Genomic DNA, 22823 nt, shown 5'->3' on the forward strand with positions numbered 1-22823 from the left:
TCGACCATCAAGATCAAGATCATTGCACCTCCCGAGAGGAAATACTCCGTATGGATCGGTGGCTCCATTCTCGCTTCCCTATCTACCTTCCAACAAATGTGGATTTCGAAACAGGAATACGACGAGTCTGGCCCTGGCATCGTTCACCGCAAATGCTTCTAAAAAAAAATAATTTTATTGTTAATCCGTATCTTCCAAATCCATTTTCATATTTTTTCTTATTTTCCTTTTTTTTCTCTTCTCTTCTTTTCACTTTTTTCTTTTCCTTTTTTTCTTTTTCTTTGTCAATTATGACACATCTATATATTAATAAGCCTCGCCGTGTTCGCTATTTAAGCAGATAGGTTGTACAGGTGAAAAGAGAATACGACGAAGAAAAGAAGAGATCAGAATAAGGAAATATGATAAATTGGCAAAGAGAAAACAATTGATTGCCTTTACTGTACACATTTATCAGACTGTATTTTACTTTGTAGTTTATACAAATACGACTGTTTATTATGAATATTGATTTTTTCATAACACTCGCAATCGTTAAAAAGCGATCCATCTTCATTCTGCCACGAGTAATATATGTTCTTTCGTATGGGCCACTTCGTTTTTATTTTATTTTTCTTTATTATAAACCATGTCTACGTTATAATGCTACATTAAAATGAATAATATTAAAATGTATACCATAATATAGCATAAACAAGAAATTCTTCTGTTTGAAGTAAATTCTAATACTTTGTAATGATTTCAGAATAGATAATTAATTTCATCAATTCTTTTACTTATTGCATAGACCTTTGAACATTAAATGAAAATTAATTAAGTAAATTTTGGAAGCGGTATGTTGCCGTTTGAATACCTACAAACCAATCAATCACTCACCAAAATGTATCATTATAATACATATAATACTCGTCGACTGAATTAATATAACATGTTTAATTAATCACTCGAGTATCGTTATAGAGGTATCTACAAAAGAATATTCTTTTTATATAATTCGTTATCTAAAGTAGGTTTTAGTCTTACGAGTCCATATATGGCGCCTTCCTCATAGATAGCAACATGCTCTGTCACGCGCCTGTGCCAATTCGAATTACGATGTAGTACAGAGCGGTAACATTTGATTCGAAACGTGAGACAAGAATCATTTCATAGATCCCTTTACATATTTAATAAATAAACAAAATATATCTGCTGTCTTTTATTATATTTTTCTTCAAAATGGTTCCCCCCCCACACACACAGATTATTCGTCAATATTTATTGAAATAACGAAATTTACTCTGGTATAATATAATCAGACTACATGATAATACTATTCTTTTACGATATAAAATCAAGGCCCATTTCCAATAATGAAACGGATTGTTTTCTGTGATTGATCGACATATACGTGCGATTTTATTTGCTTAGAGAGTACCGTTATCATATTACGGTAATATAATAATTATACACATGCATGTCGATAATTAATTCATTCACAACTTATAATTTCAAACTTTAAGAATATATATTTTATTTATCTACAAACGAATTCAAATATTGCAATATTTATTTGCATTAGAATTTGTAAACGCTTTTGTTAATCGTCGTTTTTGATTAGTTGGTACGTATACTTTTGCGTAGCAAGAGACTTCTATTGGCTGTTACCACAGTTGTAAGAATTTGCGCGTGCATCTAGTGAGGTTTGTTCGTTGGTTGGGCGTACACGTAGCTTTCTACGTAGATACCAGGTAATTTGTTTATAATTACATATTTTTTTGCTAATATTTATATTATATTTTGTAATTAATAACAAAAGTACTGTCTTTATCGATTCCACATACACGCGCGCGTATATCCACACACCACACAATACACACACACACACACACACACGTTTAAAGAATATGAATTTGTTGGTAATGCCAACGTTACTCTCTGTGCATTCTTATTACAGGTAAGAATATTTAATGTAGTATAGATAATGATGGTGATATCATTGATGACTTCTCCAAATGTGCCCCAGGTCTATGTACATAAGTATTCCTTGAAGAAGAACTATTCTCCTTTTTCTCTATCATTTAATCCTATAAATGAGGGACATACAAATCCATGGGACATGGGTCCTATTAACTGATCTAATACCATAGAAATGAGAATTTTTTCCTTTATAATAAACCAGATGACCAGAGTATACATTTTTTTTTAGACATTAACATATTACAGTCTACATATTATTTTATAAAACTTTAATTTGAAAAATATCTTTTTCCAGTGCATTGAACTAGTACATTAAAAAATGGATGCAACTAAAGCCTCGGAGACAAACGAAGAGTTTAAGGAAATAGAATTTGGTTTTTATTCTCCTGAAGAACAAATGTCTGCATTTCTATACGTTGGAAAAGAACTTGCCATTTATCAGCCAGAAAATTTCATTGCCCATAATTATTTTTTAGCAATTCATCTTGAATGTATAGAGAAATTAGCTGCAGATGAAAAGAAGCCACTATTGCCAGTCGAAATAATTCTAAAAGTAAAAAATTTTTAATTTAAAATCAAACTAACTATGTCATCTATATGAAATTCTTATAATACATAAATATTTCAGGCATTCGAGAGTAATCTTGTTCCGCATTTTGAGACATTGATATTCGCATTGGCGGTATGTTGCAAGCAAGTTTATAGTGAAAGTTTACGTCATGCGGCTTATTCGATAGTAGGCAAGATTTGTTCATTGCCAGAACATTTTATTCTATTTATCAAATTCACATCTGAATTAAGTAAACGCAAAATCTCAATGCTACACCCTGTTAAGCCTAGCCATGGATGGGGTCATGGATTGCGTAAAACTGTTAATAATTGGTATCTTTCCAAGGAACCCTTAGAATTAGCTAAATGTGTAACAAGATGTAAAGGCAGACATGGATGGAAGCACAAGGATATAGTCAAACTCTCTCATCCACATCCTGATACAACAGGTAAACTATTGATAATCCATTAACAAGCAACAGCAAAAAATAGTGATTAATGTTTATTAATTACTTAAATAATTTATTAACATATATACTGTTTAAAATAGAAAAAGAAGTGATACTTAAGTACATAATACATGGTTTGGATAAAACTAAAAAATTCTTTGCCGATAACTCAAATGTACAAGCATTGATTGAATACATCGAAAGGATCGAAAATTTCAAACATTGCAATGATATAGTTCAGGCAGCTGGTCTTTTAGAAAAGTACGAATTAACATTAGACCATGTCCCTGGTCACATGTTGAAATCTACCGAGGTATGAGATCTACAAGTATTCTTATTTCAATTTTCTTATTTTAATAGTTTTTTTTTCCTTTTTAAAGATAAATTATTGTCTTTACAGATTTGGAATTCATTGGTACCGTCAATGGATTTACATACGCTTCTGAGTAATTTGCAAAGAATACACAATTTGGGATTATTGAAAGCAGATGCTCCAATTATTGACAAAATAATAGATGAGATTACTAATAAGGACAGATTAGCTTGCAGCAATATACATCCAATATTTATTTACATAACTTTACAAAATTATCTACACTCCGGAAAGTAAGATATATAGACGTATAGCATCGTGTCTACGCCGTACAACTTATAATGCTATTATTTTATATGTAGATTGATACTAAAACAATACATAGGTTTACACTAGGGTTGACAGTGATGGTTCTAGCCATCACTTTGATCAGCATGTCAAGTTATTAACGAGTAATGTATCTTTCAAAGGCCATTGTCATACGAGAAACGAAAAATGAAAGTACAAGCAAAGAAACCATATCGTCCTTCGCCAAGACCAAACTCTAAGATTATAAGTGCATTACACCAAGCCTTCGATCTTTCAATTATGGTAAGTTTCATAATATTGACTCGGTATATACATATTGTTACGACCCTGTTTTGAGCCGTCCCTGGAAAAAGGACGTGAAGGCCGTTTCCAGGCGACGGGTTGTTGATCGGGAAGATCTTGAGAGGAGCTCGAAAAGAACGGACGTGATATATTACGGAAAATTGTAGATAAACCCTTAACGGTTGTTAGAGTTCTATAAATAAAGTTCTTTGTTAATCTTTTGTAATCTGAGTTTGGGCGGGAGCGTTACTTCTCTGGGAAGCATTTCATTTTTGGGGGCCTTCACGTCCTTTTTCCAGGGACGGCTCAAAACAGGGTCGTAACAATATATAAGGTAAGTATTACGCCCCATTAATTATTTTTCCTGCCAATTTTTATCCACAGAATCTCAAATCTACTGGCTTGCGTTATATGATAACGATTAATGCTAACAAAGTAATGTGGGAGTCTAATACGTGGCACAATGGTATTGTGAATGGGGCAGAAGCTGGTTTCTTACTAGCGTATACGCTTTCTCGATGCGAGAAAGATGTCACTGTTGCTGTATTTGACATCATCGACGTTGATATTGTCAATTTGAATCAGTCATTAGATTTTTTTTCGCTAATTAGTACATATCAGCCTATGTCAAATAAAAATATCCGTTTAAGCACCCCTATTAAATGGGCATCCAAACAAAGTTATCAGTATGATGTGTTTATTAACGTCGTGAACGATATAGTAGACTACAACGAATGCGAAGAGAACTTTGAAGAATATAAAAAAAGAATGAATCTTCCCCACGCAAAGTAAGAATTTAGCTTTTCATTTTATTTATGTGCGTGTATTCAATGTCTATTCCAACAAGGATTAATGTGAAATATTTTTTGTAGATTAATAAATTGCGTTGTCTGTTCTTCAAAAACGTGCAAAGAAGATTTATACAACAGAAACATTTTAACAATTTACGGTTTTGATGTAACCGTGCCTATGGTTATACAAGCTTTTGCAAAGTCACTCTTTTGAAGAAAATCAGCTATAATACAATATGCTGTACTCATGATTTAACTCCATTTTCTCGAGTAAGAAATTTAGCGTTTTTAATTGGATGAAATATTATCATGCAACAATTTTTACAAAGGTAAATCTCTACTAAAATCATCCATTTCTACACGATTTTTCATAACAATCCTACAATAATTTTAACAAATTTTGTATCGCTCATTCGATGAGAATCCCTTTTGAGTGAAGACAAATTTACAAAGAATTATGAAACAATAATGTTTCAATCTTATTAAAGAATGAAATTTCAAGTAGAAAGTCCTGTGACAGGCGATAATAAACGTATTTAACATTAATTATATTGCGTTAACTTTTCTATATCATCTCATTATAAAATATTAATATTAAGTCAATGACGATGTATATTGCATTTTTCTAGCAGCTATAGATCTTATACATAAAGTATAGAATCCAATACGTTTCTTGTTAAAATTTGGAAAGAAATGCAATTCAATTTTAGATGATTTACTTGTTTAAAAAATGGGTACTTGGCAAGTACTTGGTAAAATTATGTAATTCACGTGCTAATCTATGGTGCCTTTTTAACATATTAAAAGAATATAAACAAAATATATTTACTTAAATTTGTTTGCTCGCTTATTTCCACTGGTTGGCGGTAAAGCTTTTTGTAATATCTTCAATTAGATACGTAGATTCAAGATGATAATCGTTAGAATGATATATCTAATGACGACTGGTACGCTTCTAAACATTGGAATAAGCATTAAAATGATATAAAGCATCGAAAATTATTCCACTGTGATATGCATTTAGCTCCAAAGAATTTATAGTTATATTAATATAATTTAACCGTTAGATTTCATATTTGTCATATCCAAAGTAATTACAACTTAAACCCAAAATACTACATTACCGATATAATACTGTGATACGCAAAACATATTGTTCAAACTAGAAAAATGGATAAGCAAATTATCAGAGGCGTACCATGTCTATTAATTTGTTGGGTAGTAATATCTATAAAAATAATTACTCACAATTTTCTTTATAACATAGAATATAATACAATGATATTTTAATTAATCTTTATTTTGATCCTTGAATTACCAATCATAAATAAGAAACACATTTTTGACATTATTAAAAAATACAGTGTGGATGTGTTCTCAGATCCGAAAGAAATTTAAATTAAGTGCCCAAAATATTCAGGCATGACACTTGCATCCCTTGTTGGTAAATCACGAATCAAATGGTTAATTTGTGTTAACAAATCTATTTTAATACGAAAGAAGAATATGTGACATTTTGTCAGTAACAATTGCAAGAAGAGTAATTCAATAATATTTGTACAATTATATTACGGTCAAGAAAAGCTCCAAAATATAAATATATTTTAGGAATATTACATTTAATTTGTGTATGTAACAATATTTATATTTGTTTAAATCATAATACATTAAATGTTATAATTCATCCAAAATGTGGAAAAAAATATACATGCAGTTATTTGAAAGTGTGTGTATACATATATATATATATATATTTGAACTAAATAAATCGATATATTACGAACGTAATCCCTCGTTCATGAATCTTTTATTTTTCATTTTAATTCATTAATAAAATGGGATTAAATAAATGGCATTTAAAGGATATTTATTGAAAAAATGTATTTATTTAGTACATATATGGTATTAATATATGACGCGCTTTCACACTTATACATTATCTGTATTGTACACAGTACTATAGTTTTCCTTGCAGTTTTTTTTTTTATTTCCCTCTCTTTTTTTCTCTTGGATATAACTACAAATTGTAAATATTTTTAAACTCAATCATACTCACATACATCCCATTGCATATTCGAAACACATCAGTATATAAGATTGGCTTATGGATTAGACTTAAGAACAAACATATAAAACAATTAAAATAAACTAACAATACGCAGAGTCTTATCTAAGAACTTTTTAAATAAATTCCCCCCATTAACGAAGTTATATATATACATATATATATATATGTATATATATATATATAAGTTCATTCTTCTTTTGTCTTTCTTCTTTTCAGTAGAGAATATGATGGTGAACGATAGTCGCTCCTTGTAAGAAACATGTATGATAGAGAGTCTATTAACATGCGATCCATGATAAATCACTGTATGTGTGTGTGAGTGTGTATCTATAAAGGATTTTGAAATTTTTATTGTGAGACTCGGTTTCGATATCGATCCACCATGAAGACATTATCATCTGACACATATTAGTAGGTCCTCGATGCATTCCTCGTTTGGGAAGTTGATTATTTCATCAGTCTAATTATGAACAAAGATGCTTCGTGGATTCTTGAAAGGTTATAGTTCATCTTTTAGATCATCATCTTCTTCACCAGCAGTTGGCGGTACACCACCACCCGCACCTTGATACAATTTGGCTATAATCGGTTGAACTATGTCCGATAGTTCTTTCTTCTGTTTCTTGTACTCTTCCGGATCTGTATCCTGATTATCTTCTAACCACTTGATCTTCTCGTCGATTGCTTCCTCCATCTTCGCCTTGTCCGAATCGCTAACTTTAGAGCCAAGTTTTTCCTTGTCGGCTAGTTGATTTTTCAATGAATATGCATATGATTCGAGCTCGTTACGAGCCTCTACTCTTTCCTTTAGTTTCTTATCATCGTCCGCAAACTTTTCAGCATCTTTGATCATTCTTTCGATATCGTCGGGTGTTAGTCTATTTTGATCATTGGTAATAACTATTTTCTCTCGATTTCCAGTGCCTTTGTCCTCCGCGGAAACTTGTAGAATACCATTGGCATCGATTTCAAATGTAACTTCTATTTGAGGTATTCCGCGGGGAGCCGGTGGAATTCCAGTTAAATCGAATTTCCCAAGAAGATGATTGTCTTTAGTCATAGGCCGCTCGCCTTCGTATACTTGAATCGTAACGGTGTGTTGGTTATCCGACGCAGTTGAGAAAATTTGAGATTTTTTCGTAGGAATGACAGTATTTCTGAAATTATGGAAAAATAATCAATTGATATATACATTGATATTTATTATCGGAATAAAAAAGATATCAATTGCGATAACTATTATAATTAGTTACCTTGGAATGAGCTTAGTCATGACACCTCCTACAGTCTCTATACCCATGGTAAGCGGATTAACATCCAAAAGTACGATTGCATCCGTGTCTTGTTCGCCCGAAAGAACACCGGCTTGGACCGCAGCACCGTACGCGACAGCCTCATCAGGATTAATACCCCTTGAAGGTTCTTTACCACCAAAGAATTCTTTAACCAACTGTTGAACTTTGGGTATTCTAGTTGACCCACCAACAAGGACAATTTCATGTACATCTTTTTTACTCATATCGGAATCTTCCAATACTTTTTGTACAGGTTTAAGAGTACTACGGAAGAGATCCATATTAAGCTCTTCAAATTTAGCACGCGTCAAAGTTTCAGAGAAATCTTCCCCTTCGAAGAACGATTCAATTTCTATTCTCACCTAAGGACGATATAAATATAATAAATACAAAGACGCATATAACATGGGTGGGAAGAAAATGAACGTAATATAAATATAATTGCGTATACGTACTTGATGACTAGCGCTGAGTACTCTCTTAGCTTTTTCAACTTCACGGCGAAGTTTCTGTACGGCTCTGTTATCCTTTCGAATGTCTTTACCCTTTTTCTTCTTATACAGCTTGATAAAGTGATCCATAACACGCTGATCAAAGTCTTCTCCACCCAAGTGAGTATCACCATTGGTAGCAACGACTTCAAAGACGCCATTGTCAATAGTGAGTAAACTAACGTCAAAGGTACCACCTCCCAAGTCAAAGACTAAGACATTCTTCTCTCCATCTTTCTTATCTAAGCCATAAGCAATAGCAGCGGCAGTTGGTTCATTAATAATTCTCATTACATTAAGTCCAGAGATGGTACCCGCATCCTTTGTGGCCTGTTACACAAAAAGGTAAAATTTATAGAAACATATGTTTATACGGAATACTCTTCTACTCTTAATGTTAATCATTTTCTCTTCCTTACTTGTCTTTGCGCGTCATTGAAATATGCAGGAACTGTTACTACAGCATGGGTTACTTTTTTCCCTAAATACGCTTCTGCGGTTTCTTTCATTTTACCCAATACCATAGCAGAGATTTCCTCGGGTGCAAATATCTTTTTACCCTGACTAGTTTGAACTTCTATATGCGGTTTGTTATTCTTTTCCATAACTTTAAACGGGAAGAATTTAACGTCATGCTGCACCGTGGTATCCATCCATTCACGTCCAATTAGACGTTTAGCGTCAAAAATTGTATTCTCAGGATTTGTAGTTAATTGATTTTTGGCAGCATCGCCGATCAATCGTTCCCCATCGCTAGTAAAAGCTACATAAGATGGTGTAATTCTATTTCCCTGATCATTGGCAATAATTTCCACGCGCCCATTTTTATATACACCAACGCTATAAAAATTCTTTATTGTAACAATAACGTTTCGTTTATTTTATACAATTTCTTATAAATTATACTTACCAAGAGTATGTAGTACCCAAATCAATCCCTATCACCGTCCCAATATCTTCTTTTTTATCCTTTTTATCCTCTTTGGCAAATGCAAAGGCTGTAAGTAGCCTTAGCAATAGTAGAGCTTTTGCTCCTTTCATTATTAATCTATTTTCCTTAGATTTCCTTAGATATCCTGAAAATTTATTCAAAATGACCATTCATTACATTCTCATATCTTATTATTTTTTCATTCTAAAAAGGGTACAAGTTAAGTATGAGACAACTAGATTCTATATCATTCTACAAGTTAATCAATAATTCAACGTGTTATACATCATTAATGAATAAAAAATAAATGTACAAATTTATGTCATTCATTCGTTCATTTGTTAATACAAAAGATAGAATATATTTGAATACATTCATTAGTTAAAAATGACAATGCCAATGACATTGACAGAGCAGTCATCGAGTGTGTGGGATGATTTAAATAAGGTGGAGTTTTCTCATTTTTCTTCAAATTATACAAATTCTTCTATATACCTTCTATTTACTTAATACTAATATATTTACAAAAGTAAAGAGAGAAAAGTAGATAATAATGAATATCGAAGCTAGTACATGTATATACTCCAGATAGAATTTAACGCGATACGTGGCACGAGAAATGGAAAATTTCGCACTAAAATCATATGGATTGGCATATAATTTCAAAAATAGACAAATTAAATGACAATTTTATTTTAACTAGGATATTAAATGAAGCGATTATTATTAAAAAATGATTATATACCAATTGAATAAATAAGTATTACTCTTCCTTGACGAAAGTAGAATTCAACTAGTTCCTCGTACAGTATAACTTCACTCAAACAATTCGGAATCGACTGACTGCAGTCGGAATTCGGTGCGTTGATATTAACGGTAAGATTTCGTCGTGGCTCGCACTGATTGGTTAAAATTGCTATGAGATAAGGGAATAAAGTGAATCCATTGGTTCTCCTGTATACAGTTGGCTGACGTTTATAGGCCCACGTCATAACAGGATTTCCATTCCAGAAAATTCGGACGAATCGTCAGCATTTGTTATTGGTATTCTGATGGTAAATCTTTATACAACTGCACCTATAGTAGTTTCCATGTAATGATGTAACATTACAATATGTTATTATCATCTATATTTATCTATAAATATATATATGTATATATATAACCTGGAATTCTTTTAGGAGGACACTTGGAAAAAAAAGAAGAAAATAAATGTCAAGATACCAAAATATCAATTCAAATAGCATAGCAATTAACTATTGATTAACTGCTGATTAATCGTTTTCGAATATTATAGGTATCATTAATTTATTGAATTATAGGTTAGATAAAGTGTAATGATACGTGTACATATATTATTGCATATAATAATTTATTGTATAACTTAATATAATGTTAAGTAATATGCTTATCATTTGAATTAATCATTGAAATTTATTTTCCAAAATTGTTCTCTCGTTAAACATATATAAATATATGTACATTCATTTATACATTACTACTATAGTATTTGATCTTGCCCCCAGATATTACGTGATAAGTAATTCGAGTAACTTATACGTAAAATCACATAATTATACAAGAGCTGTAAAATAATTAATATTTACACTTAGGCATTAACATATCTAAAATTAAGGGCGTAAAGTATGTTATGATACAATCTGCTCCTGCTCGTCGCATCGACAATAGGACTTCGTTTAGTACATCTTCCAAGTTAATTGCACCGTTTTGTGCACCATGATATAGCATCGCATATTCTCCAGAGACTTGATAAACGAACATAGGATATTCTGGATGCGCATCTTTTGTATGTCTGATTACATCTAAGTAAGGTAATCCTGGTTTGACCATAATCATGTCTGCACCTTCTGCTATATCTCTAGCCTTTTAAAAAAAAAGAAAAGTTATTAATATTAAATATAAATACTATATAAAGATAATATAATACTAAACTTACAGCAGCTCTAGCTGCTAATCCATTACTACCCGGTGGTAATTGGTAACATTTACGATTACCAAATTTTGGGGCTGATTGGGATGCATCTCTGAAAGGTCCATAAAATCCTGATGCAAATTTAACTGCATACGATAATACGGCAACTTTATTTGCCAATCCAGCCGCAACTAATTGTTGTTTTATTGCACCTACTCTACCATCCATCATATCGGATGGAGCAACTATGTGTGCACCTGTTGTATTATATTCAAATAAAACGGAAAAGGAGATATAGATAAATGTTTACTTATTTTAACGATATATGTTTAAAGAAATAAATCAAACCAGCTTTTGCATATGTGACTGCAATTTCAGAAATACGTTTAATGCTTGCACTGTTATCGATAGTTCCATCGTCATTTAAAATACCGCAATGACCATGAACAGTATAAGGGCACAAGCACACATCGCATGCTACTACTAAATTTGGAAACCATTGCCTTATTAATGGCACCGCCTGAACTATAGGATTTTCTCTGCTGTCAGCATTGGAGCCAATGCGATCCTACAAAAATAAATCTGTATCTGTGCGATAGTTAAAGACAAACGACTAGAAAATGGGAATATTTACTTTCGCTAGATGTTTAGAGACTCCAAATAATAATATTGATTGTAATCCTTTAGAAATTAATGGCTGTAAATCCTCGTGTAATCGATTAATACCATAACGATGTACACCAGGCATACTTTTGATCGGCTCCTTGTCATTTTTATTATCGCTAAAAGAAGTATCAATCAATGATTACAAATACTTATCCATAATAACCTTTTTATAGATCAATCATTAATATAAGTAACGCTATATTATGTAACACAAGTTATAATAATTATTCAATAATTTAATATAATTGATTACATTAAAAACGATAAATAACATATAAAAATATTTTATACTACTTTTTTTTAAAGAAATAGCTAGACATTACATACCAAAACAGACATTTTCACGATTATTCGAATGGGCAGGTTATGTAGCAATACTTACGATACAAAAATTGGATACATAAGATTATTTACAGTCATTTCTACGTTTGGAGATTGCCATAGTCTTAAAACGGGATGAAAAATACCACTATGAAGCATGTGTTTAGGATTAACTTCTGACATATTTTATGTTTATGTATTATAATTTCTCGTCGCTCCAAATATAAATATCATTCGAACACTGCAAACCACCTGCAAGGTTTATTTTTTTTATGAACTAATTTCATCAACCTAATGCCCTTAAAGTTATAATTTCCTATCATAAAACATTTCAATATTGTATAAATATCCTTTTTCTTCTCTAGCGTGATATAATGTATGAATCAATTTATGTACAGGAAAGAAATGAATCGGTTACTATTAGGTCGGAAAATTTCGCTATTTAACAAGGAACCCGTGAAGGCAATAGAATTCTTCGAATAAACCGCGCAAATAGTGTTTGCGAGATGAATTACCTAGATGACGACGCTTCTTCAATTGTATACATGGCGAGAGACGAAACAAAATTTGTCCACAATTATTTTTATTTCTCTATTTCTTATTTCCGTTACTGTAAAGTATGTTTTTAATTAGGAAATACCTTCATTTATACAATAAAAATACATCGCACTGCCAATTTTCGATTTTTCCTCAATAAGTAATGTTTGCTCTTTATATTGAATAACGAACGAAGATTAACTACTTACTTCGCACTTCTTTATTTAAAAAAAAAAAACATACTTTATAATTATAAGAATAAGAAAAACAAAAATAAAATTTAAATAAATTCAAACTTGTCCGAGTAAAACTCGATGCAGTGACTTATGCTGGTCATAAATTTAAAGCGTTGTAGGTTGCGCAGTTATCGTCTCCAAACAAAATTCTAAAGAATAATAAAAATTCATAAAAGTTAATAAACAATATCCAATGGCTAGAAATATATAATTAACAATATACCTATCAATAGATATGCTATACCTATGAAAGCATTTAAATGCCACCCTCGATTTAAAGTTTTTACGTTTTTTCCAATTCCCAATAGAAATCCAGATATTCCGGTGGTTAAGATCGTTTTCTCGCGTCGCAAAAATGAAAGACATGTAAGCGGAGTGCATGACGATACAGGAGGTATCACGAAAGAGAAGTATTTGTCGTCATCACCTAGAACTCTCATTGGTTGGAAATGACGTAAGTAATATCCAATGAAAGTACAGAAAATAAGTAAATACTGTCGGTAAAACAGTATGATATCGACGGTCGGTAAATACTTATGGTAATTTACCATCGGATCTCTTACTGTCTTACCGACAGTATTTACTTATTTTCTGTACTTTCATTGGATATTACTTACGTCATTTCCAACCAATGAGAGTTCTAGGTGGTGACGACAAATACTTCTTTCGTGATACCTCCTGTATCGTCATGCACTCCGCTTACATGTCTTTCATTTTTGCGACGCGAGAAACGATCTCTTATTCACGCGAAAATCTGGATTTCTATTGGAAGTTCGAAAAAACGTTAAAACTTCGAATCCGAGGGTGGTTATTAAATGCCTTTCATAATCTAAGTGAATGTATTGATGGGTACATTCATTAATATTTTCAAGCTATATTAGATATTTCTTATTAACTTTTATGGTCTTATATTATTTCCAAGAGTTTATAGAAAAAGGTCGAGAATCTAAATGATAATAATTCGTTATTAAAAATTAAAAAAATAATATCTTTCATCGGTGACTTATATAGGACACATTAAACTATGACGAATATTTAGATAATAATTTTTTCTCTATAACATATTTAAAAGAATTATTTTCATGTCACACTATTCCTAGGAGTCTATGGAATACACCAAACATCTAAGTGTTTTTAATTTATTACTGATAGTTAAAAATCAACGTTGTACTTTACTTCAGATATATATAAATAAAATACGCTAATGCAAATATTTTTTGAAATTAATTAATAATTATTATTAATATTTAATGTGTATAGATATATATATCTATATATATATACATAATCGTGATACGAGATCATTTTATAAAATTACAACAGATTTGTTACAATATTAAGTTAAGAAATTTGACTGGAATTTATATAAAAGATACATAATAAAAAATTTTATTTTCTATCTTTATTTACAAATCACGCGAGGGGAATCGAGTATACAAGAATATTATTTTAAAAGAAATTTTTTTTACAATCTGTTAAACTAAACGACGAACCAACTGTGAATTATTTAATGTTGTTCAATGTATAATAACGCAATTTGTTTTTCCACGATAATGCAGTTTCCTTTTTTTCTTCCCTCTGATCTTGAGTCATTAGAATATTAATTTGTTTTTTCTTTTCTACGAAATTACATAGTAAACCTATAAAGAAAAATGAATCACTTGTTTGTTCAACTATTCCATGCAAAATTAAAAAACCTATAGAGTATTCTCTTTAGTGTATTTTTTAAAATATGTTAGAGATGTGTTCTGTTTCTTTTCTATCATCGTATCCACGAAAAGCTATCGTACACTCCAGTCAATCATAAAAAATACGTGAAAAACTTTAATGCTCAATTGGATTTGATTTTCTGTTAATTTTATTCTCTTACTTTTTAGTATTGTGCAAGTAAGACATTTTTTCAATCATTTATATCAATGACATTGTTGCTCTGACAATCTCTTAGATAAAAAAAATTAGTTTTCTTTACATTATTAACTGTCAGTCAATGCATAATAATGTTTTCAATTACCCAGTACTATGTTTGACAATACATTTTGTACACGTGAAGAATTGAATTGCCCATTAAAATGTATTTCCAAGTGATGTTAAAATTTGTAACAATTAAGAGGCATTCCTTTTTCATATTTTTTGATAGGATATTTATATCTCTGATTCTTTCCCAATGTAAATAAAATTTTGCACAGTCTTCCAAAATCTTTCATGATGATGGTATTGTTGGATCGTACTTATCTTTGTTGAAGGTAATGAGCTCTCCCTTCCAGGGTAATGATTTAACGCCTAAGCTAAAAGCATTAATTTATTAATGCTATTAGAACAATTATAATAATTACATACATTTTATATAGTTACATAATTTATATATATGTATGTTTATATATATAAAATATTTCTTTTACCATATATTAAAACATTTTTGTGTAAAATCGAGGTGTTATATTGCATTTATGCTAAGATACAAGTCCAACACTTCTTTTACGATATAATTTAGTGAAATTATATCAACGCATCTATAAGATTGTCAATTGAGAACATTACCGATTTTATATTTCTGGGTATAAAAATAAGTTACAGTATCAATAATTTTTAGGATATATGCACAGTTATAGTTACATCTTCAAAATATTACATATACCACAGCCAAATGAGTTGTACAAAATAAGATGTATATAGTATAGTATAGTATAGTATAGTATAGTACAGTATAGTTAGTTTGTTGTTCCCTTTATAAATAGTGCTCAATTCTCAAGATATAAAAAAAAAATATCTATCAATTATAAATAATAATAAAATTTGTTATGTTACACAAGAGAAAAAAACTCGATCAAATTTTCCAATCATCGTTACCTACGCTTGTGCAATATTTCCATAAAAAATATATAATGCAACTGACGCTACGATATTTAATTTAATTGTCTAATGTATGAGGATAAATACCACATCGCCTTATTTTATGAATCTCTGGACAAGTATAATAGATTATTAATAATGCAAAAAAATATGAAGAAGTTAGAAAGTTGATAGTAAAAATATTTCAAGTTATATATTTGTGACTTATGTGTAAACGTTTGACTTTTACGCGTTTAAAATTGAAACTAGAAAAATTTATCAATTAGTAGAAAATTTCTTGTGAAATCCTAATGATTCAGAATTACTTTTACACATTTCAATTGAAAATCTCTCCATCATATTTTGTGGCACAGCTTATTATTATCAATCAAAGATTAAAGAATAGAAACAACCTTTTTTAAAATTTGTCATTATCTAGTACTGATTTGGTAGTAACTTGAAGGGGTACTGAAAACAGTTCTTCCCATGGCGATTGTATTGAATTAATGACAGCCTCTACAGCACCTACAGAAATAAATTCCAAACTCCATGTTTCTTCCAAGCCTGCAATCTCGTTTAGGAAATTTAAAACCAACATCGTATCGCAGCGTTCCTAAAATTATTTTCATTTTATTCTACGTGGAAAATGTTAAATGCACATATCGAAAACTCGTTGTAATAATAAATTTGATTTGGAGAGAGAGAGAGAGAGAGAGAGAGAGAGAGAAAGACAAGGTTTACTTACGATTCCCATTAAATTACTCATAGTTTGTTCTTTTAATATTACTGGCACTACTTTAGTATTTGGTAAAAGCCATTGCATATTATCCTCTAATATTACTAAGGTAGATGCTGTTATTAAGAGTCCAGAGTACTTGGTCATCATAGTATTATTATGACATTTCAGTACCGCAGAAGAAAAGAGCGCTAGAATTCTAACAGTATCATCACTATTTTCATCTTTTTTAATATCTGATAATAAATTGTGCATTAAAGTACTGCAATGTTCTGGTACAGAAAATTCGACTTCGCAACTAGCAGGTAGCGGAGGGTCTGTTGATAAATATATTTCATTAATAAACGTAATATACGTTAGCATATATATAAACGTAACATATTAATATTTCTCTATTACCCGTTATATAAAATAAAAAATTCGATGTTCTCTGAAAATCTTGTAATATGCATAATAAACCAATGCTGACGTATTCTTCGTTCATTGTTATTGACTGTTGTAACTCTACTAGAACACCTTGTTTAAAAGGCAATGCAGCAATAGATCTCAATTTATCTATTGTCCAGCTACATTCTTTGCGCAACCAACGCTGCGGGTCCTCCCTGTTTTATAAAATATCAAATATATTTGAGAGAAAACATTTTTAAAAGTGTTAATACATAAAACCTAGATAGTAGAATCTCCCTACCCTTCTGGTCCATCAATTTTAAGGATATAAACCTTCGATGTAGAAAAAACTAAACATCCTGGAAATACTTCCTTTAGATTGTGCATCAATATATCGGCCTAAAAATATGAATATTAACGTTAAAGTTGAAATAAACAATAAATAATACAACTACTAATTATAAGTAAAATTAAGGTACCCTAAGAAGAAGAGCAAGTTCTTCGCTTTCGTGTTCAAAGACGTTTAGAATGATATGAAGCTTCACTCTATGATCAACACTACTGAAATCCGTATAAGAATATTGCACGCTGCTATTTAAAGAGTTTATTTCTTCCTCAGTCTTTATTAGTAAAGATTTATTACTTCCTATTTTGATACTTTGTAAAAGTTCTGAAAATCAAAGTGTTTGTAATTTGTAATGCATCATTTACACTAAAGTCAGTCAGGAAAACGTCTTTAAATACCTCCAAGCATCGTAGATATATTTGCTACAGGTACAGATTCTTTTTCAGAATTCATTTCGTTATTATTACATTTTTTAACGTTTCTATTTTCGTATGCTGTGCAGATGCTATCAGTTAAAGAACCTAAAACAGAACAAATATCAATAATAAATATATACCAGTAAATTACGTAACAAATGAATAATGTAAAACGCATATAAAAATATAAACCTGAAGAACTACTTTCAGTTAATCCAACCATAACCGGACCAATTGCATCCGTAACTGTTAAAAGCGAAGGAGCAACGCTTGCGGATCTTTCTTCCGACGATTTCTTCCTATTAGGAGTTAAATTAGCTCTGTAGATAAGAGACAATGAGTATATTATTTTTCTTGTTCATTTCTTTGTTAAGGAGTAATATCGCAATTGCGCGCATAGATATGGTTGCAATTGTAACCATAAATTCGCTACTATTTACTAACTTTGAAGCTTCGTCCAAAACTTCGATACTACTTTGACTTGGATTACTAAGAATTTCTATATCACTTTCGTACTTTTTAATTATGGCACTTATCGAAGGCGTGGATTCTCTTGATTCTTCTAAACTAGTTGCTGAGCCTGTTGATACAATAATTGATATTTAATAATGATTAACGATTAATGAATAACAAATAATGAATAATGTATGGATTATTCTCTTGAGTTATAACTAATCTTGTTGTTATTATTTCGTGACTATACAAGTAGGAAATATAAATATATGAAGAAAATATGAATACATCTGCAGTTATATATAATGACAAGATATGTTATCTCAATAAAATTAAAGCATCGCTTAAAGATTTGAAGGGGATCATTAAAGAGGATGAGTTGATATATAAGCTTTCATGTTAATATAGTTATAAAGTGAATGAGTGCTTATGTTACAAGTATATGAGCTATTGTATATATAATCTTTGATATATAAAATAATTCATTTTTTATCTTTTTATTAATGCTTATTTATTAGTGGATATGTATATTTATACTTGTAACATTGAAAGATATTTAATGTGCACTTGTGCTTTCATAATAAATGTCTGAAAGTATAGAGTGCTATAATATATATATATATATTATTGTGGCTGAGCTTACAGCAGACTTGGGCTTGGGGGTGAGAGTCGTAGTGCACCAGAGAAGTGCTGACGGATATAGCTTCACCCTCCGTTCCACCTGCACCTGGATTAGTATGTTATATTCCCAGTTAACAATTAAATGTACTGACAGGCAATCATTGACATGACATTTGCATTCTGCTAATTCATCGATATTATTTTACCAGAGATTTACTTTTAATTGCTATATTAAATTCATTTCTTCTTCTAGCCAAAATTTAATATGTTATTTAATTGCATAGAAAAAAGGTTAAAAAAATAATTGTTTTTAATATATGTTATATGTGTATCTCATTGTTATCGCTATAATATGTAACACGCACAACGATAGAAACAAAAATTATGAATATTATAATGATTTACAACATCTAGACTTTGTTAAAAAAAGAACTCTGCTTTCTTTTCGATTTGTATGCAATTAGAAAAAATCTCATTCTAACAATCACATTGTACAAAATATATAGTTACCGATACTAGAAGTCGATTCAGAATGTTGCAAATTAATTATTTCAGACATTTCCATAGACTTATTGTTTTTGTGCGCAGGAGTTTCGTCATTTTTAGAATGCATTTCGGAAAATTCATTCATCTCTATAACTAATGTACTTGCGCAAGTAGGACATTTCAACTGCTTCATACCTGAAAAAGATATTGTCTTTTTCTATGACTCTATCTTAAGAAGATTTTTACGTTATTATAATGACAAACCAATTGCAGATCTAAAAATTATAGCTGCATGTTCCTCATCATCTGAGAAATGCGTCGAACACTTCATGCATTTATAAACTTTTAATAGTATAGGGTGTGCACTCATCTTTTCACTGATCGTTGACACGATTTTCTATTAGTAAAAGAAACAATCAACAAAAGTAAAAGTTAGAATATAAATGAGTATACAAAATGAATAATGAATAAATATTAATAGTAAAATAGTGTTTTTGTGCGATAAGATTTACTTTTGCTTCTTCCAATTCTATAAAATATCTTCTGTTCTGTTTATCTTTACGTTTCGTATCGAATATAATGTCCACCATAGGTGTTTCACCTCTTCCCAATACGCACGATAGAACAGATGCTGCCGACCAAGAATTTTTGACTATTCCACTTGTAGTATCTCTTTCCTTTATATCGCTGCAATTTAATTAAATAAATGCCAAATGAAATTTATGTATATGCATAAATGTAGTTAATAAAAAAGGAAATGAGATATTTACTCGGCCGTTAGTTCTAAAAATAATTCTTCCATTTCATTAGAATTTTTCCTGTTTTGTACTAAATACAGATCACCCTTTTCTGTGCACAAAACGATAAGAGTTATTATTTGAAATAATTACAAATAACAAATTATATATGCATTATTAATAAATAATACCTAATTCGAGATCAAACAAAGGATTGATTTCAGGAGGATTTTCAAGAGTAATTGTGAAATCGTCATTATTCGGTGCTTCGTTATCGTGTGTTTCTTCTACTTTATCAGCATTTCCATTGTCATTGCAATTAACAACAATAGGATTGCTTAAATTTTCTGAATTAGTATGATTCGAATCCTTATTTTCTATCACAGATGTTATATCAAAATTGTCTTCGGATAATATTGAATTTGTATTGACGAGATAATTAATCGTAGGTGATGGTGATTGCAAACCCATAATATCTTGAACGAAGGTCCCAGCTTGACTGCTTAGCCAGTTTACTTTGCCAAATTTCTCTCGCAATGCCAATATTTGTTTCTTCGTTTCTATGTTTGATTGATGTTTATAAAAGTAAGAATAAATATATTTGATAAATAAGGATGCGATAGTTTAAATACACATTTGACTAAATTCAATATTTTTACCTAAGTGCGAAGAAGATAATACTTCCGATTTATTCATGGAATCCTTTTTTTCCTGGTCTTCTTCTGCGATAACAGCTTCCTTTACGTTTGTCTTTTTTCTACTTTTTCCTAGAGCGGTAAAACTTTTCTCCCCTCTAGCGTTTATATTGGACGCCTGGGGGTTTTTTATTAAAAAATCTTTAGAAACAAAAGAGTCACTGGATGAAAATGTATTATTGGAAGTAGTTGAATCTGACAAAGAAACAAAATTGTCTCTCGATACGCTAGACTGCATGTTTCTAATTGGAAAAACACGGTTGTCTTCTACAAGCAGTCTTTCCGATTTTGACAAAGGCCAATGATCTAAGACAAACTATAACAAAAAAAGAACGATTATAAGTAAGGCTACAAGTAATATACCTTTACCTATACACTTTATAGAACTTACCTTGTTATCGATTAAACATGGATGTAAATGTTTAATGGATAACAGTCTATGTTTTGGATGATATGACAATGGATTTCCTTCCAAAGATAGCCATAACAATGCCGACATCCTTTCAATAGGCCACAAGACAGAATGTTCTGTTAAGCAGTTGAATGACAAGTCAATCTCCGTTAAACACTCCAATCCTTGTAAGCCTGTAGAAAAAGAAATATTTTATTTTCATAACTCAAGCTGAATATTAAATGAATAGTAGTAAACAGTAAATTAAAAGTACCACTGATATCTTCGATGAAATTATTTTTTAAAACTAATATTTGAAGAGAATGCATTGTCGATTTATTAAAAGCAGGAACCGTTTCCAATTTGTTATATCCGAGATTAAGATATTTTAGATTAGGCAAGGAATCAAGTTCTCCTGCATTGTTTAGTAAATTATGACTCAAATCTAATATTTGTAGCCATGGTGTAAGTTCAAAGGATCTGTCTAATTGTTCTAGAGCATTGTGAGGTAACGATAAGTGCCTCAAAGAGCCCCAAACGAATCCTGCTCCGGCATCTCCACCACACGTCGCTAGAAAAAGAAGAACAATAGCGACTCGTGTTAAAAAGGCATAATGTGCTAGACGTCGATAGAAATATTGTTATATGTAATACCTAATAATTGTGCTACAGTAGTAATGCCCTGTCTTCCAGCACATGTAATGCTTTCTAATTGGCCTCTTATTCCTTGTATTCCTTTTACTAAATTAATACTAACTTTTTTTAATTCCAAATATTTCAAGCTTCTAAATTTGGTAATATCAACATGTACTTTGACATTAGTCGCCGAGTATTGAGTCAGCTTTAGACCGATTGTTTTCTGTACAAAGTCATGCAAAAATTTCAAATCTCTAAATAAGTCTATTTTGGAACTATTGCAAACTTGAAATGAAGATTTCAAATCTTCAGCATCGTCCACGATCAATGAAAATGCTTCATTTAAGTTATAAAGTAATGTAGTAGATAAAGATAACTTGCTCGATGCACTTAGAACTTTATCACCATTTTGACGAAGAAGTTTGACTAAATCCATTATCTCCGGCATGTTGGATAGGCGTTGTAGATTACTCGTTGATTCTGACATTTTGCTCATTGTCTCACGAATTTCATTACTTTTCTTAGATTCAAAATAGAATTGTTTATATATATATCACGTATATTCAGAGCCGAGGATTAGAACACATGGGCTTGACACTTGCATTGCCAGCTAAATTACAACTATCTTCAACTATTTCCTACAGACATAAATATTATCTTCGTTATCTAATGTATATCTTATGGTTAAATCTACGTCATGATCTCAAATGTATAACAAAATGAAAATATACGCGATATTAGATTGTCCAACCGTTATCGTTATATAAGCATGCTATGAGTTTAGAATATACGTATATACGATTGTTGGAAATATTTCTTATTTTTAGTACGTAATAAAAAATGGAACATTTGTTGCTTTTCGCAGACACCATGGTTATGGACTGTTTATAAACTCACTCACACGCTCTTTCTTTCCTTCCCTCTCTCTCTCTCTCTCTCTCTCTCTCTCTCTCTCTCTCT

General features: G+C 30.8%; 4 protein-coding genes across 17 annotated transcripts in view; 2 read left to right on the forward strand and 2 right to left on the reverse strand.

Annotated features, from left to right (window-relative positions):
• Positions 1–763, forward strand: part of LOC106786531 (actin, muscle) — a gene marked incomplete in the record, with an annotated part of 2889 nt that extends 2126 nt beyond the window's left edge. Inside the window, 1 exon segment of the mRNA XM_014748009.1 lies at positions 1–763. Coding sequence (XP_014603495.1) covers positions 1–162 — 162 coding nt within the window.
• An 860-nt stretch (positions 764–1623) lies between these two features.
• LOC106786493 (60 kDa SS-A/Ro ribonucleoprotein-like) lies at positions 1624–5198 on the forward strand. 5 transcript variants are annotated; one of them, XM_014747939.1, is made up of 9 exons: positions 1626–1730; positions 2006–2170; positions 2255–2512; positions 2588–2957; positions 3059–3270; positions 3358–3563; positions 3741–3861; positions 4246–4649; positions 4734–5198. In XM_014747939.1, exons 3-9 carry the CDS (start codon positions 2279–2281, stop codon positions 4864–4866), a joined length of 1680 nt encoding a protein of 559 aa, XP_014603425.1. In that variant the 5' UTR covers positions 1626–1730; positions 2006–2170; positions 2255–2278; the 3' UTR covers positions 4867–5198. The 5 variants fall into 5 exon arrangements, with proteins under 5 accessions (XP_014603424.1, XP_014603425.1, XP_014603426.1 ...); XM_014747940.1 differs by having other exon boundaries at positions 1647–1730; positions 1937–2170; XM_014747941.1 differs by lacking the exon at positions 1626–1730 and adding an exon at positions 1798–1936.
• A 1320-nt stretch (positions 5199–6518) lies between these two features.
• On the reverse strand, positions 6519–12970 carry LOC106786492 (heat shock 70 kDa protein cognate 3). 3 transcript variants are annotated; one of them, XM_014747937.1, is made up of 10 exons: positions 12419–12612; positions 12005–12152; positions 11719–11938; positions 11395–11627; positions 11086–11321; positions 9417–9500; positions 8926–9346; positions 8471–8836; positions 7974–8377; positions 6519–7877 (listed from the first exon to the last, which is right to left on the reverse strand). In XM_014747937.1, exons 1-10 carry the CDS (start codon positions 12538–12540, stop codon positions 7220–7222), a joined length of 2892 nt encoding a protein of 963 aa, XP_014603423.1. In that variant the 5' UTR covers positions 12541–12612; the 3' UTR covers positions 6519–7219. The 3 variants fall into 3 exon arrangements, with proteins under 3 accessions (XP_014603423.1, XP_014603421.1, XP_014603422.1); XM_014747935.1 differs by lacking the exons at positions 11086–11321; positions 11395–11627; positions 11719–11938; positions 12005–12152; positions 12419–12612 and adding an exon at positions 10183–10325 and having other exon boundaries at positions 9417–9582; XM_014747936.1 differs by lacking the exons at positions 6519–7877; positions 7974–8377; positions 8471–8836; positions 8926–9346; positions 9417–9500 and adding an exon at positions 12873–12970 and having other exon boundaries at positions 10858–11321; positions 12419–12609.
• Positions 12971–14526: 1556 nt separating this feature from the next.
• The window catches only part of LOC106786491 (serine/threonine-protein kinase 11-interacting protein), an 8817-nt gene continuing 520 nt past the window's right edge, over positions 14527–22823 (reverse strand). Inside the window, exons 1-21 of one of the 8 annotated variants that reach the window (XR_001381649.1) lie at positions 22595–22758; positions 21882–22501; positions 21502–21798; positions 21228–21421; positions 20801–21152; positions 20333–20701; positions 20175–20253; positions 19917–20091; positions 19669–19801; positions 19429–19599; positions 18941–19024; positions 18289–18424; positions 18037–18164; positions 17827–17949; positions 17562–17752; positions 17384–17481; positions 17095–17297; positions 16705–17012; positions 16373–16572; positions 15142–15415; positions 14745–14770 (exon numbers count right to left, since the gene is read on the reverse strand). Coding sequence is in view for 7 of the 8 variants with exons in the window: in XM_014747932.1 (XP_014603418.1) it covers positions 16378–16572; positions 16705–17012; positions 17095–17297; positions 17384–17481; positions 17562–17752; positions 17827–17949; positions 18037–18164; positions 18289–18424; positions 18941–19024; positions 19429–19599; positions 19669–19801; positions 19917–20091; positions 20175–20253; positions 20333–20701; positions 20801–21152; positions 21228–21421; positions 21502–21798; positions 21882–22359 (3714 nt within the window). In the remaining variant the exon portion in view is untranslated. The other 7 variants (XM_014747932.1, XM_014747934.1, XM_014747928.1 and 4 more) reach the window with 7 other exon arrangements.

Source organism: Polistes canadensis, unplaced genomic scaffold, assembly GCF_001313835.1.
Source record: "Polistes canadensis isolate GaletaPanama2010 unplaced genomic scaffold, ASM131383v1 scaffold_75, whole genome shotgun sequence".
NCBI lineage: Eukaryota > Metazoa > Arthropoda > Insecta > Hymenoptera > Vespidae > Polistes > Polistes canadensis.